Source organism: Quercus suber, unplaced genomic scaffold (assembly GCF_002906115.3).
Source record: "Quercus suber isolate HL8 unplaced genomic scaffold, Cork oak 2.0 scaffold_6, whole genome shotgun sequence".
NCBI classification, from domain to species: domain Eukaryota; kingdom Viridiplantae; phylum Streptophyta; class Magnoliopsida; order Fagales; family Fagaceae; genus Quercus; species Quercus suber.
In genome coordinates this window covers 2,002,176-2,025,130 of record NW_027069472.1, presented here as the reverse complement: position 1 = coordinate 2,025,130, position 22,955 = coordinate 2,002,176, and the positions used below count along the sequence as shown (strand labels likewise).

The 22,955-nt window shown below is 36.1% G+C and overlaps 2 protein-coding genes and 1 pseudogene across 2 annotated transcripts in view; all 3 read right to left on the bottom strand.

Annotated features, from left to right (window-relative positions):
• Window positions 1-4,000: 4,000 nt before the first annotated feature.
• LOC111988933 (small ribosomal subunit protein uS17-like) lies at window positions 4,001-9,377 on the bottom strand (annotated as a pseudogene).
• An 8,044-nt stretch (window positions 9,378-17,421) lies between these two features.
• LOC136067644 (uncharacterized) lies at window positions 17,422-18,480 on the bottom strand. Its single transcript, XM_065773813.1, has 2 exons — window positions 18,142-18,480; window positions 17,422-17,958 (listed from the first exon to the last, which is right to left on the bottom strand). Exons 1-2 carry the CDS (start codon window positions 18,478-18,480, stop codon window positions 17,422-17,424), a joined length of 876 nt encoding a protein of 291 aa, XP_065629885.1.
• A 2,838-nt stretch (window positions 18,481-21,318) lies between these two features.
• Window positions 21,319-22,955, bottom strand: part of LOC111988929 (ubiquitin-like domain-containing protein CIP73) — a 12,406-nt gene continuing 10,769 nt past the window's right edge. The window contains 1 exon segment of the mRNA XM_065773233.1: window positions 21,319-21,610. Within this exon segment, the coding sequence (XP_065629305.1) occupies window positions 21,602-21,610 (9 nt within the window). The 3' untranslated portion in view covers window positions 21,319-21,601.

The following is a 22,955-nucleotide window of genomic DNA, read 5'->3' as shown; positions in this document are numbered from 1 at the left end:
TAGTGATTTACTGTTGGGAAAGGTTATATTCATAACATTTTTACAACATATCATATGTGATAAATTGTTATTTGTTCTAATTTGAATTTATCACTAAAATTACTTTTTTGTCCATCAATTATAGCCAATAACAAACTACCACTTAGGATTTATTATAAAAGTGTTGTGAAAATAGTATTAAATATATAGTTTCTCTTTTGTTGTGATACTTTGGGTTAAGTAATGTATTTGAGTTTGGTGAGAAAATGTAATTAAGTGTATGTGTGTGTATTTAACAATTAGTTTGTTTCTTAAAAAAAAAAAAGTTTAGAGAAGAGAAAGTGTCCGAAAGATCAAATCTTCCAAAGTTTACCAGCTTATTGGGGATGGGGAAATTCTTGAAAAATATGTTGAATTTTTGGTAATAATGCCCAAAAACTTTGAGAGAACAAAGTCTGAGTCATGGTGACCTGTGGATGGAGGTAACATCTTATATGCAAATTATTTAAATCTCTTTATAATGGGTAAAATTAGGTATAAATTCTTAGATGCAACACATTAAAATTTTCGATTAAATTCAATTCATTTAAACATACAATTCTATTGAATTTACTTATTCTTAGAAAATAAAATCATATTTATGTTCCATTAGTTAATACAACTATGCATTAAATTTTGAATTTAATTGTGAAACTTTTTTTTTTTTTTTATAGAAATAGTTGTGAAATCTAATATACAATATTAAAAAAATTGTAACCAAGGTTTTGTCATTTCAGTGGTGGTAAAGAAACTTATACCAAGTTGGGTAAAATGAAAGAAGAGGAAAAATAAAAGAAATGAAGGAGTGGAAAGAAAAAAGGAAGGGATATTTTCTTTTGCATGTTTGGTTATCAAAGGAGAAAAGGAAGAGAAAATATACAAATGATGGGAATCCAAGTATCCAACATCACCACTCTAACACTAAGGCCAAGAGTCTTTTAGCTCAACTTGCCTCTCCTAGTTGTTCCAATCACCCTCATTTAATAGTTATTGTGACTTTTGAGTAAAGTTTGTGGTGTGTTTTTATGTTAAAACCTCATTCTCCCTCCCTTGTGTGTGTATTTCCTCCCCTCCCCCCCCCCCAAAAAAAAAAAAATCATCTTTCCCAACTATCAAAAACGAAAAGAAATGAAAGACACATCACTCTATCTTTTCTTGTATATCCCTCATAATTAGGGAGGAAACCGGACAGTAATCTTGGAGAAAACTAAATTCTTCTATTTTCATTTCTCTTTCTCCTCTCCCCTTCCCATTTTATTCCCATCACAAGAGAATGTTCTCATATTTCCTACATTTTCTCTTCTTATTTTTCTTTCCCACAATTTACCCAAACAAAATGAAATGATCACAAGGTCATTTTGGTTGCCAATCATAATATCCTTGTACTATTTTGCGTAACACTACTTGATTAATTAATTATTTATTTATTTATTTTTGTATGTAATTGAAAGTTATATTATTAAGAGTTTTATAACTTAACTGAAACTTTCTGATATTTCTAAGAAAAACGTCTAGAATTTAAAACTTCAAAACCCCTTTACCATTGTAAATATCCAACGATCAAAAACACGAAATATATATATTTTTTACCAACCACAATATTACGCAAAACAAGTTGCATTAGGAAGTTCGTTTCATTCTATATATTCATGATGATGATACGAAAAGATTTGATAGAACGTGTTCAATGGAAGATGACGTGAGAGAGGATTAGTCAATCGAATTGTTTCTCTCTTTTTGTGAAAGGGAGAAAAGATATCTGTTTTTTCAATATGCGAAAGGTGAGGTCTCATTATTCATTAATCACTCTTACAAATATACAAGAAAAAGGAACAATATTGTTCCGAATCTCAATGGTCAAAAGGCAGAAAAAGGAAAACGAAAAGGCCTCTTCTCTTTTGCTATTTATTTTTTGTTTTTTCTGGTAAGATTCCTTTTCCTACTATTATTTAACAACTGCTGTCCTACAAAATTGTCAAGTTTGATTGAAATTTGACGAGTTAACCCTATTATAACAGATTAACTCAAAAAGATTAGGGGCTACTTTAGCCAGTGCACCAGCACATTAATTTGTCTTCTTAAAAATGTGTTAGATTCGCTTTCTTGAAGATAAGTTAGATTGTCAATCAGTGTAATTTCCTTAATAAGAATATAAAATCATGCAATATGTGATCCTAATTTTACTCAGCATAACATATAATCTCTTTCATTTTTTTAAAGTGTAAACTGATCTTAATCTCAATTTCTTTAATGGCTTTTAAAATTAACCAAGAAAAAAGAAAAAAGAAGAAGAAGATTTTCGGTATTTTATAATTTCTTTCAACTCTCAATATCTAATCCCCTAAAAAAAATCCAATAGATGGGGGACCTCTAGTCAATTTAATGCCCACCATGGCATGTGAATTTAACTTAACAAAGAAATGTTATATTTATAAAATAAAACAAAAATGTTATATTAATTTTTTTGTTGGGAAATTCACCTTTTTATTTTTTATTTTTTTATATAAGGGGATATCAAAATTATCACTTTCATTTCTCCAAAAAAAAAAATCATTTTCAAAGGCAAAGTCAACCATAAAAGCACTCTCAGACAATACATAATAGTTTAAGAGGTAAATTTTGTTCATTCAACTCCAAAAATCATTTATTTCGACTTATTAAATTATGAAAATTTACATTCTAGTTACAGTAATTGTAAATATACGCAATATTGTTCACGTGCATATAAAATATAAATATTTTGTTCATTTGTCTTGCTTTTTCTCATTTTCTCCCTCTCTTTTCATTTATTGAAATAGTAAAAAAAAAAGTAAATGAAGAATGAATATTATATTCAAATATAATATAATAGATAATCTTATATGAACCCTTTTGAAAAGTGGTTATATAAAATAAAAAATATAAATTTTTATATTAAAATGGACTGAAATTATTGTACAATGTAATGTGAAATTAGTTCACACGTTGATGTGATGTGAATTTAGTTCATTCGTTGTAGAGAATCTCTGGGTTGCGTGGTTAGTAGACCCTGACATGGCACAATATTATCCAGTCACAGTGAGTTAGAGCCATGCGCAATAATTATGCTCCTTTTTGCAAAGAATATTTCGTTTTTGAAAGCTTATAGCCTTTGAGAAAGAGATATTCTTTACTTAAGAAAGGAGAAGTGGGCATGATTTATGAACATCTTGTTGAGCTAAGCTTAAGCGTTGCTTAAAAAGTCAAGGTCGATTTCAACCTCTTCAACAGCTTATTATCGTCATCATTGTGCTGTTAATTGCTTAGGCCTCAGGGCCAGGAAGTCCCAACATTGAGTCCTAACATGTTGGAAAAGAAATTAAAAATTTACAAAACCAGGAACATAGTTTATGGGCACAATGAAGATAAGGTTTCATTCCCATTGGCTAGGGAGGTGGATCACTTGGCTTTACCAAAAGTAACTTACTAGAGATTAAAAAAATATATTTGCTGATCCCATTACTCATTAGAATCCGCAAAAATATTAACCATCAATTAGGACAATATTAAAAGCCTCTTATTTTCGCCTACAATTTGGTAAGTAGAGAGTCCAAGTTTCCAACATGTCACACTTGGTTTGGCCAAGGCACTAAGGTGCCTGACCCTGCAATGGAGATATCGTTACATTTATTTTATCTGAGGGGGGCACCGGGCACCTCAAAGAATAATTTGAGAAGATCTTAAAAGACTTTTGGAGACTCGGAATTATGCAACAAATACACAGTGATTAGAAAAGAAGATTCCACTCCTATTCAAGAACCATATTGGTATCTCTCCAAAACTCAAAATTTTATATAATACTTAAAAGAAGTCAAAATTATATTTAGATCAACAAAATGGAGCAGCAGAAAAAACTCCAGGTCCACCCAGTCAATATGATGCTCTCTACTTCAAAAGCCTTCTTTAACATGACTAGCTCACCGAAGCCACAACAATTATATAACCAGCCTAACTGGAAATCACCTCACATTCCTGTAAAAGCCTTCATCACAGCACCAGAAGAACCAGCCGGAGTGACTTTCAACACATTGAACCTTACTGTCTTTGACAGTGGCCTGAAATATGGTGGGGGTAAATAGCCAGTCAAAATGAGAAACTACGCATGCATTACCATCAAATTGTACACAGAATTACAAACAGATGACGAAATAAAGGGTCTTCCATTTTAAAAAATTAACCTGCATTGGCCGACAATGACATGATCTCCTTCCTTCACACGGAAGCATATTAGGAAATGTGAGCAGGAATGTTTGAGTGCCTCTTCTCATATCTGAAAGAAGCCCAAAAAGGGAGGGAAAGAGAAGCAAAGAAAAAAGAAAAGATGTTATGCTTCTACTAGAGTGAGAAAATGTATAGGTGATAGTGGAATCCATCAAAATAAAAGCAGGATCATGCCTTTGTTTCTTTCTTGACAAAATGAAGATAATCTCTACGAACAATAATGGTCCTCATCATCTTAGAACTATGGCTAGTGCCAGCTAAGATGCGACCCCTGATGGAAACATTGCCACTGAAGGGGCATTTCTTATCAATGTAGGTTCCTGCATTAAAAAAAAAAAAAAAAAAAAACAGCTCTAATCGGCAAATAGTCTTACTTTTGTATACCATATAATTGTGAAAAAGTAATCAAGTATTTAATGTCATTCTTTAATACCCTCAAGAAGCACTGCAATACAAAAATAAGACAAACCGAGCAAATATGATCCCGGGCATTGAGATGGAGCTTGTGGCACTCTCCAGACAAGACCAACATGACAACAACCTCTTAAGACTCAGCTCCAAGCTATCAGTCATATCATTTTTTTTTTAACAAAACCAGGAATGCGGAACTATAAATTATCTTAATTGAGAACTTTCTCACTACTATTATCAACAATCGATTCTCTCACTTCTTAAGTTCCTTTTAACCCCAGAAAAGCTGGTTGTCAAAAAATAAATGTTTAGTGACTCCACACACAAAGTTTGAAGAATGAGTTCATCGCTAATTCTAGCTATTTTTGTCCTGCCCTTAACCATTGCCATTTTGCTTTGACCAACATAAATATCAAACGTTTACATCAAACAATCAAGTTATATTATGGTTCAAACTAGAGCCTTTAATTAGATATAATAGCTTTGCATCTCTACAACCCCAATGCATGCTTAAGTTGAGCATATATATTGTCGGATCAATTAACCAAACAAAGAAATTTCATAAAGGGTAAAAACACTGAAGATTATAATTGAAAAATAATCGATGTTGAATATATAATTTCAACATAGATAAGCCATAGGCTTAGAAAAATAATAATAAAAAATAAAGGGTAAGAGATAGTATCTCTTCAAATAGAAAAGAATGATGGAAAAGAATACATATGGCCAAACTTGACTAATTTGTTGAGGATCAATAGCCAACTCCAAAAATTTTGGGACTAAGGCTTGATTGTTGTTGATATTTGTAAGTTACACACACATCAATGCATCTTGAACCCATAACCTTGCACTTAAAGGAAAGGAGGTGCCATTTCAGCCAGAGCTCATAGGCTATATTTACATTATATCAGTACTGTTTCAAATCCCAACTTATGCTCACAAACCCAAATTAACCGAAAGCAAACTAAGTACGTGGTGTATACTCTACTAAGAGTCAATATCCAAAATTCAAACTCACACACACACAAATGTAGAGAGAGAGAGAGACCTTCAATGGCTTCTTTGGGGGTCTTAAATTGGAGTCCAATGTTCTTCCAATAACGGTTTCCACCTTTTCCAGGCCTTTTTCCCTTCCCAGATTTCTTCGAGCTATATATAATTTTGTTTTTAAAAACAGACAAAACAGAAACAAAATCACCACTCAAAAAAAAAAAAAAAAAAAACCCACAACAGAAAAAATCCCAAAAAGACATCAAACTAAGGGGGAAAAAAAAAACATTTTGACTTATGTTTGTTCTCATACCATAAAAACACTTTTGGTTGCTTCAGAAATGCCTTCTCAGTCTGAAATCCAAATAATAATAATAATAAGTCCCTGACTTGAAAATGTTAAACTTTTGGTTCCCTCTTCACAGTTTTTTGTTATTAAAATTTTTATTTTTTCCCGTACGTTTTTTAAAATTATTTTTCATCCTTAACCTATTGAAAATGTTACACTTTATTTCCTTAAACTTTAAAAAATTTCTTTTAATTCCTAAAATATTGAGAAAAAAAAGTTATTTTTTTGTCTCTATCTTTCCCCTAAACTACTGAAAAAAAAAATTTAAAAAGAAAGCTTACATTTTCAATAGTTTATGAGTGGGAAAAAAAAATAACTTTTTAATATTTAGAGACAAAAAATGAATTTTATGAAAACTTTAAAAACGAAACTAAAATTTAATATTGCTTGATGTGAATTAGCTACCAAACTCTCACAGCAACAAAAGAACTTTTTACCCACATGAGATATATTAAAAGAAAGTAGTATGTTGTTTCACTCTATTGCCTCAATGAAATGTAGTTAACTAGTATAGATCAAAGATATTATAATTTTACATCAAAATTAGCTATATTTGAACTACTGTGTGTGAGGAGAAACCACGTCTTTTGATGTCTTAAATACTTAACTTCTTGTTAATAAAGTTTATCATTTTATAATAATAAAAATTGATACCATTTCTAAAAAGTCTATACTTATTGACTTTATTTAATGACAAAATTTTGTATATTTTGTTTAGTTATTTTAATATATCTTTTTGGGATTTAATTAATTGTATTTGGAGAAGATTATACTCAAGCATTATCTGCAATTGTGAAAAGCTACATTTAGAATCATCTTGCGACCTCAGGCGACCTGCTTTGCTTGTTAGTGACACGTAGCAAAAAGCCAAGATCAAAGTGCTGATTAGACAAGTCGAGACCATCTCATGACTCGCTAGCCCGTGATAAGGTCACAAGTTGCACAGTCAATGTACTCTGTTCTCTAAACTTTTTTCTATCCATTGTGTAACTGCTAGTACACACATTCTAAGCTAATGTGTGTGGCTTGGTATTCAGATAAGAGGGGTGACCTAACCTTATGAATCATTTTTATCACATTTGAAGCCAAATTTTATGTATGAAAAGAGAGTGCCTTAGTTTTGAGTAAAAACACTTTACCATCTCTTTTCCCTCTCATTCATCCATTGATTGATATTTGTATTACATTCATCTCACATCATTGCATAGTACGTGAGTTGTGAGTGAATCTGTGGAAACTTAAGAAGCCATAGTAAAAATCTAATCTTTTTGTGGTTTTCCACTGGTGCTTCAATGAGGTGTCTCCGGTAAGCTAGAAGGAGAAAGGGCTCGGTAAAGCCAGTTGCTATCTGAATCTTGGAGGGCTCAAGTGCATTAGGCTTGTGCGCTTGAAGGGTTTATAATGTCCAATGTGCTGCAACTATCTTGTCTAGTGGAGATTTTCGACCGTATAGTCAGGGACTTGGGGGAGAGGTTTTTCATCTCGAAGTTTCAAGTTTTCCTCTTTCTAAACGCTTCTTGATGTTTGACTTTGGTTTGCATACTTTTACCTTTTTTCCATATTGCTCTCTCTACATGTTATGCTTAATGTAGCTTAATTCTTATTTAATGGAAATTGTTAATCACTTATATTTGACTAATTTGTTAGTTTAGCTGTAAGGGCACGATTTGTTCCCCAAAGCCCAAAAAGAAAAGGACTAAGGCCCAAAGAGCCCAAAACAATGAATTTATAGATTGTGGGCTAGAAACTGAACTTTAGCAAGTTGTACCGTGATTACAGTATGCTAATTGTTACTTGAAAGCATAAACAAACATTTTGGTTAAGGACAATTCTTCTCGGCAATGTCCGAGGAAGGTTGTTCTTATATATTTCTTTTAGACTTAAACATAATCACAGTTCTTGTGTGTATAGTGATTTTTCTACAGATTCTCTCATGATCCATTTTACAATGAGGTTTTCCTTCTTTATATTCCCCTTCCTTACTTTATCTCAGCCCTCCACTTGTAGATCAAACTGTTGGTTTTGATACTTATCCCATCAGCACCTTCCTGAAGTCTTGGTGGGTAGATGTAAGGCTTAATGTTATTGTTCAGGTATCACTTCCACATTATTGAGGCTAGGGGGTTAGTTGCAGAGCATTTAATGCGGTGGTAGCAGCTTTCTTTTCAAATATTCCCCAACTCTCTTTTGTCTTATCCCCACTTGATGTTTATCCATGCCAGTATGATTGTCTGTTACTTTGTTCTTGATGAAAGGTCAGACTTATGACCTCTACTTTGTTCAGCCGAGGAGGAACTTCTCCTCAGAAAACATTTCCAATTCCTCATGACCAAACCCCTTCGATGGACCATTGTCCTGTAGGCCTCCGTCATCATTACCTCTCCTCAGACTACTTGATGTTCTTGGACATAGCGCACAACCTAATACCCATATTTGGGCCCTTTATCCCTACAATAACCCTTCGAAATTCCACTTTGTAGCTCCTCAGGAAAAAAAGGGGGATTTTGACTCCCTAGTGACTACCCTCATCACTCTTATGTCATTTCTTTTTGTGCAGGTGTCTTTTCAACTGCAAAAAGGCATGCTCTTGATGCTTCGGCAACTGGGGCGCTTCAGCATTTATTTCCTACGACACTATGTTCCTCACATTCTATAGTATGATGGAGATCCTACGATGGAAAATTTTATGGGGGTTTGGGTGGGAACTGTCCCGCTTACTTTTCTCTTTCATATATATATATACATATATTGCTCAAAGATTTTAATTATTCCACTTTTTGCATCTTCAACTCTCAAGAGCTAGTTTGAAGAGCCTTTCTTCACTTTCGTAAGTTACCTTTAGCACTTCTTTTTAAGTTTAAGACCTTTTCCTCCTCGGCATCGATAATTTCACCTCGTCACCCTAACACCTTTAATTATTTTTCAAATGGGTAGATTTGCTAGTTTAGTAGACACCCCAGAGGGTATAGAGAGCTTTAAAGTCTGCTATTGGATTTTGCTTGGGGTTTCCATTAGGTATTGCCGCCGGAGGGAGTGGCATGCCTTGAGGCAAGAGGGAGAAGTAGTAATCCCAATGATTGCCTTTATAGAGGGAGTGATGAGAATCCCCATGGGTAGAGTGACTAGGGACTACCTTATTGCTCATAGACTTTCTCCTACCCAGTGCACCCTTAATGTGTTTAGAATTTTAGGTAGTGTAGATTCCCTTAACGAAAAGATGGGTGTGAACCTCTCCCATCATGATGTTAATTGGATATACAATCGTCAACATCTCGAGGGCCAGGGGTACTATTTGAAAACCAGGGTCCCTGCAATCAGGCTGATATTGTCTCCTTGATACCAACAAGGGTATGAACAAGGATTTCCTCATTGTCTTAGGGGAGTGGCATGATAGAATTTATTGCCTAACACGAGATGGGACTCTAGGTGGTGTGTTTAAGTGTAGGTTTATTACTCCAACAATACCCTTTACTAATAACTTTTGTGTTTACTTCTTCTATTTCATTTGCAAAATGGTTCTTATTTTTCCTGTGTTATGTTCTAACAATGTTTTTCTTTTTGGTGAATTTGCAGATAAGTACTCTGCAATCCCCAACTTCAGTCTTGTCAACGAGCCTGACCTGACAAGGATATTGAAGGTCAAGATCTTTGTCCACACCGATGGACAATTGCGAGCCGCCCACATAATCCTTGGTTACCACCCCATCTCTTCGAGTTTCCAAGCTCCAAAGTACATAATAAAGGTGAAAGTTCCTCGGCTATAGTAGATCAATATTGCCATACCTGGTTTCTTGGTTAGCATTCCTCTAGAAGGTGCACAACAAGTGGAGTTGCCTTTCCAATGCATAGCCGAGGAGGAAGCAACTCCTTTCCAACCAGCTCTTGAGGAAAAAGTAAAAGTAGTTGAAGTTTCTGACTCTGAGGAGGACTTTGAAGTTTTCAACCAGATTCAATCTCTAGAACCTCTAGTCGTTGATTTCAACCACCTTCCTCCAACTCAAGTAAGCAGTGTCCAGGAAGCCCCCAGTGTACCTGACACGATGGTGCTTCAGCGCAAACCTAAGACGAGCCTTCTTGAGCTCTTGGAGTGGCACGCAAGGGGCACTGTGCATGAGGTGGCTGTCCAGACCAAGCCTTCTACTCCTCCTCCTTCCCAAACCTCTCAGCTTGATCCTGTAGATAAAAAGAGAAAGCAAGACCAAAAAGGCAAAGATGTAGTGGAGGAGAAAAGGAGCATCTCCCCCAAAAGAAACTGAGCCCCAAAAAGGGGGCCAAAGTAGCCAGAACGACCCAAATGAGGTCTTTAAGTGAAGGGGCCATAGTGGAGAGGGGGCGTGATCATCGCGTCAATGTTCAGACTTAGAACCCCCCCCCTTCTGGTGCTGAATGGATCTCCTCTCCCTATAGATTCTTCTGTCAGGGATTTCCAAGAGGGAAAAGCTAGGTATATGGAAAATACCCTAGAGCAGCCCCTACTGTTGCCTGATGACATGGCCGACTTGAGGACCATGAAGAAATATGAAGTGTTTCTTACTTTGAAGAGAGATCTTGCGCTGGTAAGTACTTCCTTATCTTTTTTTTTTTAATTTATTTTTATTTATTTTTTATAACTTAGTGCTCCAATTGCTTTCTCCCATCATTACGTTTTGTTTTGTTTTTTTTTTTGTTTTTTTTTTTGTTTTTTTTTTTTTTTGGTTTTGTTTTTTTTTTTGTTTTTTTTTTTTTGTTTTTTGTTTTTGTTTTTTTTAAGGCTGTTCAAGCTACGTATATAGCCGAGGAGTTAGTGAACAACTCCCACAGGTAAATGAAGGAAGAAGAAGGGCTACACATAGTGGCTATGGATGCCTTCTCGTTGGCCGAGAAGAGGATTCAGGACCTAAACACCAAATTAACTGAGGCTGATAGAGAGAAGAAAAGTGCTAAGGCTGCCTTGGCAGGGGCTGAGAGGCAAGTGAAGAACCAACACAAACAACTCCGCCACACCGAGGACCAGTTAACTACAGCTAAGGAACAGATAAGGACCTTAAAGAAAAAATTGGAAGAAGCTGAAAGTGTGGTAGAAAAAGCTAAGCAGGAAGGGTATGACATTGTGGTGGCAGAAACCGAGGAAAACCTAAGGGCTGAGGTTTCTAGGGTTTATAGAAATTATTGCCTCCAAGTGTGAAATGAAGCCCTCAACCAAGCTAGAGTAGATGCTTCCTCCACCCTAAGGAGAGTAGAGAATGTCTACCATCCCTCAGCCATCCTAGCATTAGGCCCTTCGAGCTCCAAGGCCAAGACTGCTCTCAAAGAGCCTAAATCTAACAAGAATATCTTTGCCAATGCTCTCACCTCTTCCACTATCCCACTTGAAGTGGTTGTCCAAGCTGGCACTACTAAGAAAGAAAAAGAGACAACAAAAGAGGTAGCCCCCGAGGCTACAAAGCTTCCCCTTGCACCCAAAGACTCCTCCAAGGAGAAGGGAGTTTCCCAAAGCCAAGAATTGGTTTCGGTGACTCTCCTTTTCACTGCTAAGGAGGATCCTAAGGGTAAGGGTTCAGCTTCTTCAGTAGCAGTGCCTGAACTACCTACCAAGGCCATAGCCAAAGCCAATCCTCCCATCAAGACCAAATAGGGCCTTTGTTGTGTTTAGTAGGGTTTTTTTTTTTTTTTTGGGTTAATTGTATTTCTCTTTATGTGTAGTTGTTGTTTACATTCCTGAATATATACTTTATTTTCCTTTTTCAAGGCTTTACTTAGTGAAAAACATTAACTTCCTTTATATTGCCTTGTGTTTATGCCAAGTCAAACGTGATTTCTCTTCTACTTAACATTTAATTAATATTAGCATAACTTATAGTTTCTTCTAATACAAGATATATCTTCATTCCTTAATTTTAACTGTTATTTATACAAATGGCAATCTAACTACTACATTCCATGCAATTGGTAATATAATAGGCTAACCTTTCCAAGCCTATAAAGTTTAATAAAGTGTAATTTTATTCAAAAGCATGCTCTACGTACCTGAGATAAGTAGCTCAAAAGAGCATATACTTCAGAATTTCCTTCTTAACTTCAAATAATGGTGTAGCATCTATTTATCCAACACTCCATTTAGCAATAGATCCATGTAGTTGTAGGTGTTAATTTACCCAAAATACATGATTCAAGGAACCAAGCATTACTAAGGTTTTGTTTAACACTTAGTCAAACAATGAGCAGTGTTAATTTACCCAAGATATGTGGTCCGAGGAGCCAGATATGACCAAGGTTTTGTTTAACACTTAGATAAACCATGAGCAATGTTAATTTGCCCTAGGTATGTGGTCTGAGGAGCCAGGCGTGACCAATGTTCTACTTAACACTTAGATAAATAATGAGCAGCGTTAATTTGCCCAAAGTATGTGGTCCGAGGAGTCAGGCATGACCAAGGTTCTGCTTAACACTTAGATAAATAATGAGCAGTGTTAATTTACCCAAGGTATATGGTTCGACGAGCCAAGCATGACCAATGTTCTGTTTAACACTTAGATAAATAATGAATAACGTTAATTTACCCAAGGTATGTGGTTCGAGGATCCAGACATGACTAATGTTTTGTTTAACACTTAATGGAATGAAGCACACAACATGTAATATTATAAGCCAAAAACTGGCAGAGATTGCCTTTCATTAATAATAATACCTTTGTAGGTTATTTACATTCTAAGGGTGTGGTACAACATTTTCATCTAAATCTTCCAAAAAATAAGCACCTATACTAGCTACCGAGGTAATACGATATGGTCCCTCCTAGTTGGGCCTTAACTTTCCCCATGCTGGGTTTTTTTGCAATAGCCATGACTTTTCTCAATACCAAGTCACTAGGTGCTATCAGCCTTGTCCTCACACTGGTATCATACCCTTATTTGAGTTTTTGTTGATAGTATGCTAGCTGAACCATGGCAGCTTCTCTTTGTTCCTCAACCAAATCTAGACTTTTTTCCAATAGCCTATCATTGTTGTTTGGAGTGAAAAAGCTCGTCCTTAGTGTTAGAAATCCAGTCTCTAGAGAGATCATAGCTTCAGACTCATAAGTCATTGAAAAAGGTGTTTCCCTAGTTGACTGACGGGGAGTAGTCCGATATGTCTAGAGAATATGTGGTAGCTCTTCCACCCATCTACCCTTTGCCTCGTCCAACATTTTTTTAAACCCATTCACTATAACCTTATTAACAGTCTCGGCCTACCCATTCCCTTGGGGATAGGCTAGAGTTGAATATCTGTTCCTAATACCTAATTCAAAGCAGTACCTCCTGAAAACTTTACTATCAAATTGAAGTCCATTATCTGAGATGAGGGTGTAAGGAATCCCAAACCTTGTGATAATGTTTCTCCATACAAATTTCTTTGCATCTACATCCCTAATGTTGGCTAATGGCTCGGCTTCTACTCATTTTGTGAAGTAATCAGTGCCAACCAGAAGCCATCTTTTGTTTCTTGCAACCTTAGGAAATGTTCCTATAATGTCCAAGCCCCACTGAGCAAATGGGCATGGGCTAGACAGAGGATTAAGAACACCTCTTGGCTAATGAATGTTTGGAGCAAATCTTTGGCATTGATCACACTTCTTCACATACTTCTGCGCCTCTTTCTGCATACTTGACCACCAATAGCCCTAGGTAAGGGCCCTATGGGATACTGACTTACCCCCTGTATGACTTCCACAGATTCTCTCGTGTAACTCCTCCAAGAATGGCTCCATTGCTTCAAGATAGACACACAGTAAGTATGGTCTCGAAAAGGAACGTTTATACACCTTTTGCTCTTCGGACAACTAGAAACGAGGAGCTTTCCTTCGTACTTTATCCGCTTCACTCTTCTCTTCAAGCAGAGTACCGTCCTTGAGGAATAGGACTAAAGAATCCATCCAGCTAGGCTTGACCTTAATCTGGTGAACCTGGACCTTCCCCTTCTTCTCCTTGGTAGGCTTATACAAATCCTCAATGAGTATAACTTGTGGTAAGCCTTGTGCAAAGGAAGTTGCCAAAGTTGACAAAGAATCAGCATATGTATTTCTGCTCCTCGGGATTTGCTGCAAAGTGAAAAATTCAAAACTTAATTGCAAGCGCCTAGCTTAATTCAAATACTCTTGCATTCTTAAATGCCTAGCTTCCAACTCTCACTTTACTTGGCCCACCACAACCTCGAGTCCGAGAATACTTCCACTACCTTTCCTCTCATTTTTTGAACCATAGCCATCCCTACCAACAAAGTTTCATACTCAGCTTCATTATTCGTGGTCGAGAAACCTAACCTTAAAGACTTCTCAATAGTAATCTTTTCTGGGGACACCACAACTAGCCCCACCCCAGATCCTCTTTGATTAGCCACACCATCAACATACAATTTCCAAGATGAGAGTCCTTGTAGGGTGTTGTGAAATTTTAAAGTACTCGTAAGTGTACAAACTGTATTGAAGTATAGTTTGACAAGAACGAGGTTCAACCTACATGGACTTGAATGAATGTAGGAAAATTAAATCAAATCTTAACCAAATTAATCCTAATCTAGTTTTATAAAAATTGGTTGTTTGCAATTAAATATACTAAGAAAATAATTAAACTAAGCAAAGATATAATATAAAGCAGTAAAAAGATGTAAACAATTAAGGGAATGGAATTAAGGTTTTGGGATCCGCCTTGTAAGTCATATCAACATATATTTATGATCATTAATTTTTCCCAACCACTACATGATAATCTAGAAATCAATTTTGCTATCATGGAAAATATCATCATTAATACTTATGTTTAAAAATCTCAAGCATGTTCTTCTTCGCTTCTTAAGTATAAAACAAAATCATCAATTGTATCTGTAACCAAACAAATCACAAGATATATCCAATTCTAAAAATCAAATCATAAATTGTATCAATTGATAGACAAATCATAAACGATATCCAATTTTATAATCAAGAATTAATAAACCAAGCATTCAATTAATAAAGATAAATCCTAAATCATGAGAAAAACATGATTGAACTCATATCTAGAATCTCATCTTAGTTAATTGATATGAAGTAAGAACAATTTAAATCATTAAAAAATAACTATTATGGGAAAAATCAAATCACATAAATATTATTGATAATCCTTAACAAGGTTTCATCCTCAACCCTAATTATAAATTTAGCTACTCATGGTAATTGAAAGAAAACACAAAAATAAAATACTAAACATTAAACTAGACAAATAAAATAAAACTAACTGTTATAGAAGAAAACCAAAGAAGTAGCCGCAATCTCTATACATTCAGCCCTCAGCCTTAGCACTGGCCTCAGCCCTTGAATTTTGCCCTAAAGAGCCTTTAAATAGGTTAAGGAATCCTATTACAAGTTGAATTCCCCGTTTGGAGAAAATTCCAGATTTTTAGGCTTCACTTAATCGATAATTTTGGCCCATTTAACATCAGAATTCGGACATTTGGTAAACTACAAAGTGTAGCCCTTTAAGTTAAATTTTCAGCCCAACTTGAAGCATCTCGATTGGATATCAGTGCCAAAAGTTATACCAAAAATACTAATTAATGTGCAGGCTAGAATCCTAATCCAAATTGGACTTGGATTTGGTGCAAATTTCATTTGATTCCCTGCTCCAATTGGACTTAAATTTAATTGGGTTGGTCTTCTCTTGAATTCATGCTTGGTTGGATGTAAGTTGGCTTGATTCAATTGGCCTAACCCCGCTTTGCATGTAAAGCCCTTGTTACCTATAACACAAAGATATTATCTAATCAGTCACAAAATAACATAAAAGTGAAGCTAAATATTTAGATATGTGAGTACTTTATTGTATATATTTCATGCACATCATAGGGATTTTGCTTCAACTGGTTTTCTACCCAAGTTTTGTTCCTCATCTTCGATCTCTACTGGGGATTCAGTAAATTTTGCCACCAAATCTACAAGAACCCGACCCTTAATAGAGGTCTGAGGCATATACTTGATATTAAAGGCCCCAAAAATTGTTCCCCATTTGGAAATTCTCCCTGTAAAATCAGCCTTTCGAAACAATGATTGAAGAGGTAGTTGGGTTAAAACCACAACTATGTGAGCTTGGAAATAATGAGGGAGTTTTCGCATGGCATGCACCACGGCCAAAATAGCCTTCTCCAACAACAAGTAACGAACCTCTGGTTCATGCAATGACTTGCTCACGTTATAAATTGGTCATTGTACTCCGCTATCTACCCTTATCAGCACCAAGCTAACTGCATGAGAGGCCATAGCAATATAAGTGAAAAGAACCTCTTCCTCTTCGGGCCTGAACATAATGTGTGGCCGAGAAAGATAATCCTTCAATCACTGAAAATCCAAGCACACTCTTCAGTCCACTCAAATCCTCTCCATTTGTGCAACAATTGGAAGAAAGGCCTACATCTGTCAGCGGATTGTGAAATAAATCGGTTCAGGGCTACAGTCATTCCTGTCAACTTTTGGACTTCCTTAGGATTTTAAGGAGGTTGTAGGTTGTTAGTTGCCTTAATTTGATTAGGATTGACTACAATTCCATGATGAGTGATCATATAACCCAGAACTTTACTTGAACTGATGCCAAAAGAACACTTAGAAGCGTTAAGGCGTAGTGTGTGTTTTCTTAGTACTTCAAAAATACTTCCGAGGTCATTTACATGCTCGGACTCCACCTTGCTCTTCACCACCATATCATCTATGTAGACTTCAATGTTCTTGCCATGCTTATCCGAGGATGACCGACTGTTGCATCTACCAACTGGTCTATCCGAGGTATCGGGAAGGGATCATTGGGGCAAGCTTTGTTTAGATCAGTGAAGTCCACACATACTCGCCACTTCCCATTCTTCTTCTTTACCACCACTGTATTGGCCAACTACTTAGGATTAAACACCTTTTTTATTGCTCCCGTCTGCTTAAGTTTGATCACCTCCCCTTTAACAGCATTAGAATGCTCTTTGGAAGAGCGCCAAGGTGGCTGCTTCTTAGAGGTAACAGATGGATTAACGTTTAGGTAATGACAAATAAAATTTGGGTCTACCCTAAGAGCTTCATAAGCACTCCACGCAAACACATCAACATTCTTCCTGAGGAAAACAACAAGTTCTTCTTTGTCCTAAGGAGGTAACTAAACTCCCACTTGGAAAAAATTCTCCTCATCATTATCAACAACAATTTTTTCTAACTCTTCACACTTTGCCTTTTCTACCACCATATCAATGGGCGGGACTATTCTCCTTGATTATTATAAGTCCCTCTCTGCAGAGGCCGAGAATTCACCTTCAGACTAATGTCTAATTGCAGCCACCAAACATTGTCTGGCCATAGATTGACTTCCGATCAGCCCCTCGACTTGATCCCCATATGGATACTTCACCTTTAAGTGCAAGATGGAAGAAACAGCCCCCGTGGCGTGAAGCTAAGGTCTTGCCACAATAACAGTGTAGGGGGAATATGCATATACCACAATGAAGTCCACCTCCGCGACTTTCGACCCTACTTGAACAGGTAGTATGATCTGGCCTTTTGGGGTGACTGTCTTCCCATCAAACCCTAACAAAGGAGAGTCATAATAAGCTAGGTCCATGGGCTTCAACTTGAGCCCTCTGTATAGATCAGGGTACATGATCTTCGCGCTGCCGCCTTGATCTACCAAAACCCTCTTCACATCATACCCCTCAATCTTGAGGGTAACCACAAGGGCATCATCATGTGGTTGTAAAGTTCCCACCTTATCCTTATCAAAAAAACTTAGAGCTAGTGGGACTTCCATTCTACCCCTCTTAGGATCAGGGATCAGGTCCTCAGCATATGGCCGAGCTATGGGCATCACCTTGAATAGATAGGAACCAGTCCTACTTGGGATAGCAAGAATAACACTGATTTTCCCCAAGGGTGGTCTTAAAGAAGCATCCCTCTGGTGTGCCGACCCTAGTTGGCTCCCTTGTCCGTTGGGCTGATACAAGAATTACTTTAGTTTCCCAATTTTGACCAGCTGCTCCAAATGATCCCACAGAGTCCTATATTCTTCTGTAGTATGTCCTCCGTCCTGGTGGTATTAACAGTGAAGGCTTTGGTTGAGCTTTGTGGGGTCCCCACCAATCTTATTTGGCCACTTGAAATATGACTCATTCTTTACTTTCTCCAAGATTTGATGCATAGGCTCTTTAAACACAGTGCTAACTACTTGGGCAATTGTAGGTCCAGTATGCCCAGCAAAATTTCTCCTAAGTCGATTGTTGCTGTACCTCTCTGCTCTGAAATCCCTTCGACCTTGGGAAACTATTTTAGCCTTCCCCTTTCCTTGTTGTCGATCCTTCTCTACTCGTTTGTACTCATCAATTCGATCCATGAGCTGACATACCCTTTTGGCAGGCTTCCTTGTCAAAGACTTCCTTAAATCGTGCTCGGCAGGCAAGCCAACCTTGAAAGTTCTTATTGCCACATTATCAAAATTTTCATCTATTTCATTAAACATCTCCTAATACCTGTTTGAATACGTCTTCAGGGTTTCCTCCTCTCACATGGCCATTGACAGCAGGGAATCCAAGGGACGAGGAACTCTACTACAAGTAACAAAATGAGCTCCAAAGGCCCTAGTAAGCTCTTGAAAGGAATTGATTGAACTTTCTTTCAAACCATCAAACCATCTCATCGCAACTGGCCCCAAGCTAGATGGGAACACCTTGCACATCAAGGTCTCATTCTTTGAGTGAACATCCATTCTTTGATTGAAATGGCTAACATGTTTGACAGGGTCTGTCCTACCGTTATAGATGGTAAACGTTGGCTGAGTAAACCGCTGAAGCTTTCCTCCTTCAATCCTCCATGTAAACGGTGATTTAGAAATTTGGTGTAGGGCCCTACTCATAGTATCATTGCCTAGGCCCTTGCGAGATGGACTTTTGCTTCTCCGCCTATAATGGCGGTCCTCATCACATAAAAAAGACTCGCTGGGAGGAGTCCTTGACCTGGGTCTGTTGCTATCATCATCATCACCAAAGGGAGACTTTGAGCTTGAAGGAGTCCCTCTCTGCTACTTACGACGCAACTTCCTCCATAAGTGGTCTATCTCCAATTGCATATTGCTGGTGTTTTCTCCATGATACACATGCCTCCCACTTCTAGACTGACTCTTACTAGTGTGAGTGGTATGTATGCTAACTTCATGGTCTCTCCTTCATTCAAGATTGAGAAATTGATCTTGACGTTGGGATTCCACAAATTTTTCACGGTTTAGCCCTAAACCTACCATGGTTTGATGATGAACTCCAGAATGTTCAAGTTTCCCACAGATGGCGCAAATTATAAGGGCATGATTTGTTCCCCATAGTCCAAAAGGAAAAGGAGTAAGGCCCAAAAAGCCCAAAATAATGAATTTGTAGAGAGTGGGCTAGAAACTGAACTTCAGTAAGTTTTATCGTGATCATAGTAGGCTAACTGTTACTTGAAAGCATAAATAAATAGTTTGGGTAAGGAAAATCCTCCTTGGCAATGTCCGAGGAAGGTTGTTCTTATATATTTCTTTTATACTTAAACACAATTATAGTTCTTGTGTGTACAGTGATTTTTCTACATATTCTCTCATGATCCCTTTTACAATGAGATTTTCCTTCTTTATATTCCCCTTCCTTACTTCATCTCAGTCCTCCACGTGTAGATTAGATTGCTGGCTTTGATACTTGTTCCATCAGCACCTTCCTAAAGTCTTAGTGGGTAGCTATAAGGCTGAATATTACTGTTCAGGTATCACCTCCACATTAATGCGGTCAGGAGGTTAGCTACAGAGCATTCAATGTGGTGGTAACAACTTTTTTCTCAAATATTCCTCAACTCTCTTTTGTCTTATCCCTACCCGATGTTTATCCATGCCAATATGATCGTCTGTTACTTTGTTCTTGATGAAAGGTCGGACTTATGACCTCTGCTCTATTCAACCGAGGAGGTACTTCTCCTCAAACAACATTTCCAATTCCTCATGACCAAACCCCTTCCATGGACCATTGTCCTGTAGGCCTCCGTCATCATTACTTGTCCTTAGACTACTTGATGTCCTCGGACACGGCTCACGGCCCAATACCCATATTGGTGATTTAGTTGTAAAAAGCATGGTTTAGGGTTCTAAAGTTTAATTAAAGTTTCTTTAGCATCTTTCAATTTCTTTCTCTTTTCTTCAAATTATTTTTCCTTTTTTCCCCTTTTGCTTGGGTTACATTATAAATGCATTAGAATTAGTTTAATCATCTACTATATGGTTATAAATTTGGATATTTTGATATTGCATACGAATTTTTAATTTAATCATAAAGGCTATATTTTCTACTTTAAATATTTTTAAATAAAAATAATGCTAGAGATATAAACTTTTTTACAAAAAATTTTACAAACTGGTGATATAATGGGTAGTTATTGGTAAATAAAAAAGTGATGTTAATGATGGATCTAGATAAAAACCAATAAGAAGCTAGCCACATCAACAATTAATTGGTAAAAATATTGTAAAATAGTTTGTGGCTGTATCATTACTCTTTAAATAAACTCGTGCATTGCAACGGCATGGTAATAAAGTCGTGCATTGCAACGGCATGGTGTTAGTAGCCTGTAGACTATAATAAAAAGAGAAAATATCCATTTACACTCCATTTCTTTCAGAAAATATTTTCATGCCAAAAAATACTTTTAATACTTAATAGAACACATTTTAAGCCAAAATGACTTCTTTTTCTCTATCTGGTTGTGCACTTGAAAACAATTCTAAAGGCATATCTCCATTAAATTAGATTTTACACTTAGTGGTTATTAAAAAGTTGATTTTTGATATTTTATGTTATTTTAATGAGTGTAAAATCTAATATATTTTTGTAAATGAAACCAATATTTTTCATATTTTCCTTCTTGTTTTAATTTTTGACCGATTTCGTGTCTACCTGATTTGGAGAGTAAAACTGAGATTTCATATTAACCTCTATGTAAATTATAGTGGTTTTGGACACATGTCATGAATTAACTTTTTTTTTTGGAAATTAGTAATAGTAAATGTATAATTTTTCTTTTACCAGTCAATTAGGGAACTAATTGCTTGATTTTTATACTTGGATATGGGAAAGATCTTGATTCATCCCTGGTGAAAGTGCCTCAAACAATGAAAAACTTTGATAAGCAAGCACCCTTTGAAACTGATGAGTCCATTATACACTACGCTTCTCTCAAGCAATTATCTAGTATTTAAGGTGTAGAGCATGCAGTATTTCCTCCTTTCACATAACAAAAGATCTCACTAATGAAATTAAATTCAAGAGGGGATTCACCATTCATGTGAAAAAGAAAAAATAGCACATCAGCAACAGATAACACTTTATGAAGTAAAATCCAATTTACTGCCTTACAACACTAAAATGTCATCTAAGTTTAAGGAAAGAAGCAAGTTTTGTCAAAGAGCATCCCGCCTTTAACTCGATAAATATTAATTTCACAACTTCCCACTTGAGAAGGAAAAAAAAAAAAAAAAAAAAAAACACTATATTGATGAACCAATATGCATCTCTCATGTCATTGATCATAACTTCGTAACCACAAGTAGCATCAAGTTGCATGACAAATCACTCCATCTGCATCACGAAAAGGCTTAGTATCATTACAAAGTTGACAAAAATTAAGCACATCAATATAATATAACTTGTATACTTTTTTTGATAGATACGATAAAATTTTAAATTATAGAGTCCGCTCCATGATGATTGCTTTTTATTATCAAGCCAATACATTATACATCAATTGGTTTTTGGTATAAATGAAAGTTTGAATCTCAAATCTCTTATTCAACGACAAGAGACTTTACTAGTTGAGATAATTGAAACTCATGTATAACTTGTTATATAGAACTTACTACCAAAAGCAAAAGTAATAATCTTCCCTCATAACAAATTTTTCCATTTATGAAAAACCAACCAACCAGCCTAATCCAGCCAATGTGAAAACCACAAAAAACAAAAACAAAAACAAAGCCCCACTCAGTCCAAGGTTCACGACCCATCTAATACCACGAGCTACGTTTAACAAGGTCAAGTTTCTCCCACCCTTGGAGAGCTAGTGCGAACACCAAATTTGACCTATAATGTACATTGATTTTGTTGGATTTGCAATCGATGCTGTTAGAGAGATTTGATTGGTATTTGAATTTTATTTTCATAAATAAAGTAATCTCATACTAAGTTTGTTTTCTTTCCATGTTTGATGTAATTTGGGAACTTTGTTTAAAAGATCTATAGTTCACAGTTGTTGGTAGTTGATCATGATTTAATGGAATTTGGGTTGATCCAAGCAAACTCTAGATGGTGATTCCTAGGTCTTTCCTTTATTCCTTTTGTTTCCTCAAATACCAAGTTCCCTTATGAGAGAATTCATTATCCTGCATCATGACTTTTGATAGAATTTTTTTTTTTGATAAGTTATACACTCACCCAATGGGTCTTGAACCACACTACTTTTCTGTTTTGATGGGTAATTATTCCTTGATCTATCACAAACTAAACTACATTTCTTAGAAATTCCAAAATTTTCTCAAAGTTATGCTTTTTGTTAAACAAAACAAGATTAATTACACCAAACTTCCTTAAAATTTTCTGAAATGGCTCCCACCGCCAACAAAAAATAAAATCATGAAATGACATTCCACCCTACCCTTGAGGTTTGTATAAAAGCAATAGTTAAGGTAAGGGGCTATTTGGTAGACTTGTTTAAACACATGTTTTCAGTTTTTAAACAACATTACATGCATTTCCACATACTTTTTCACCCACATGTATTTTCAAAAAAACTAAAAACTGTTATTTAAACATACATACCAAACGGGCCCTTAGATTTCACTAACTGAATATTTCATTTTAAAAACAAATCCTATATAATATACATACCTCAAAAAGGGATTTGGAGAAGAGGGGGGGAAAAGGGGGG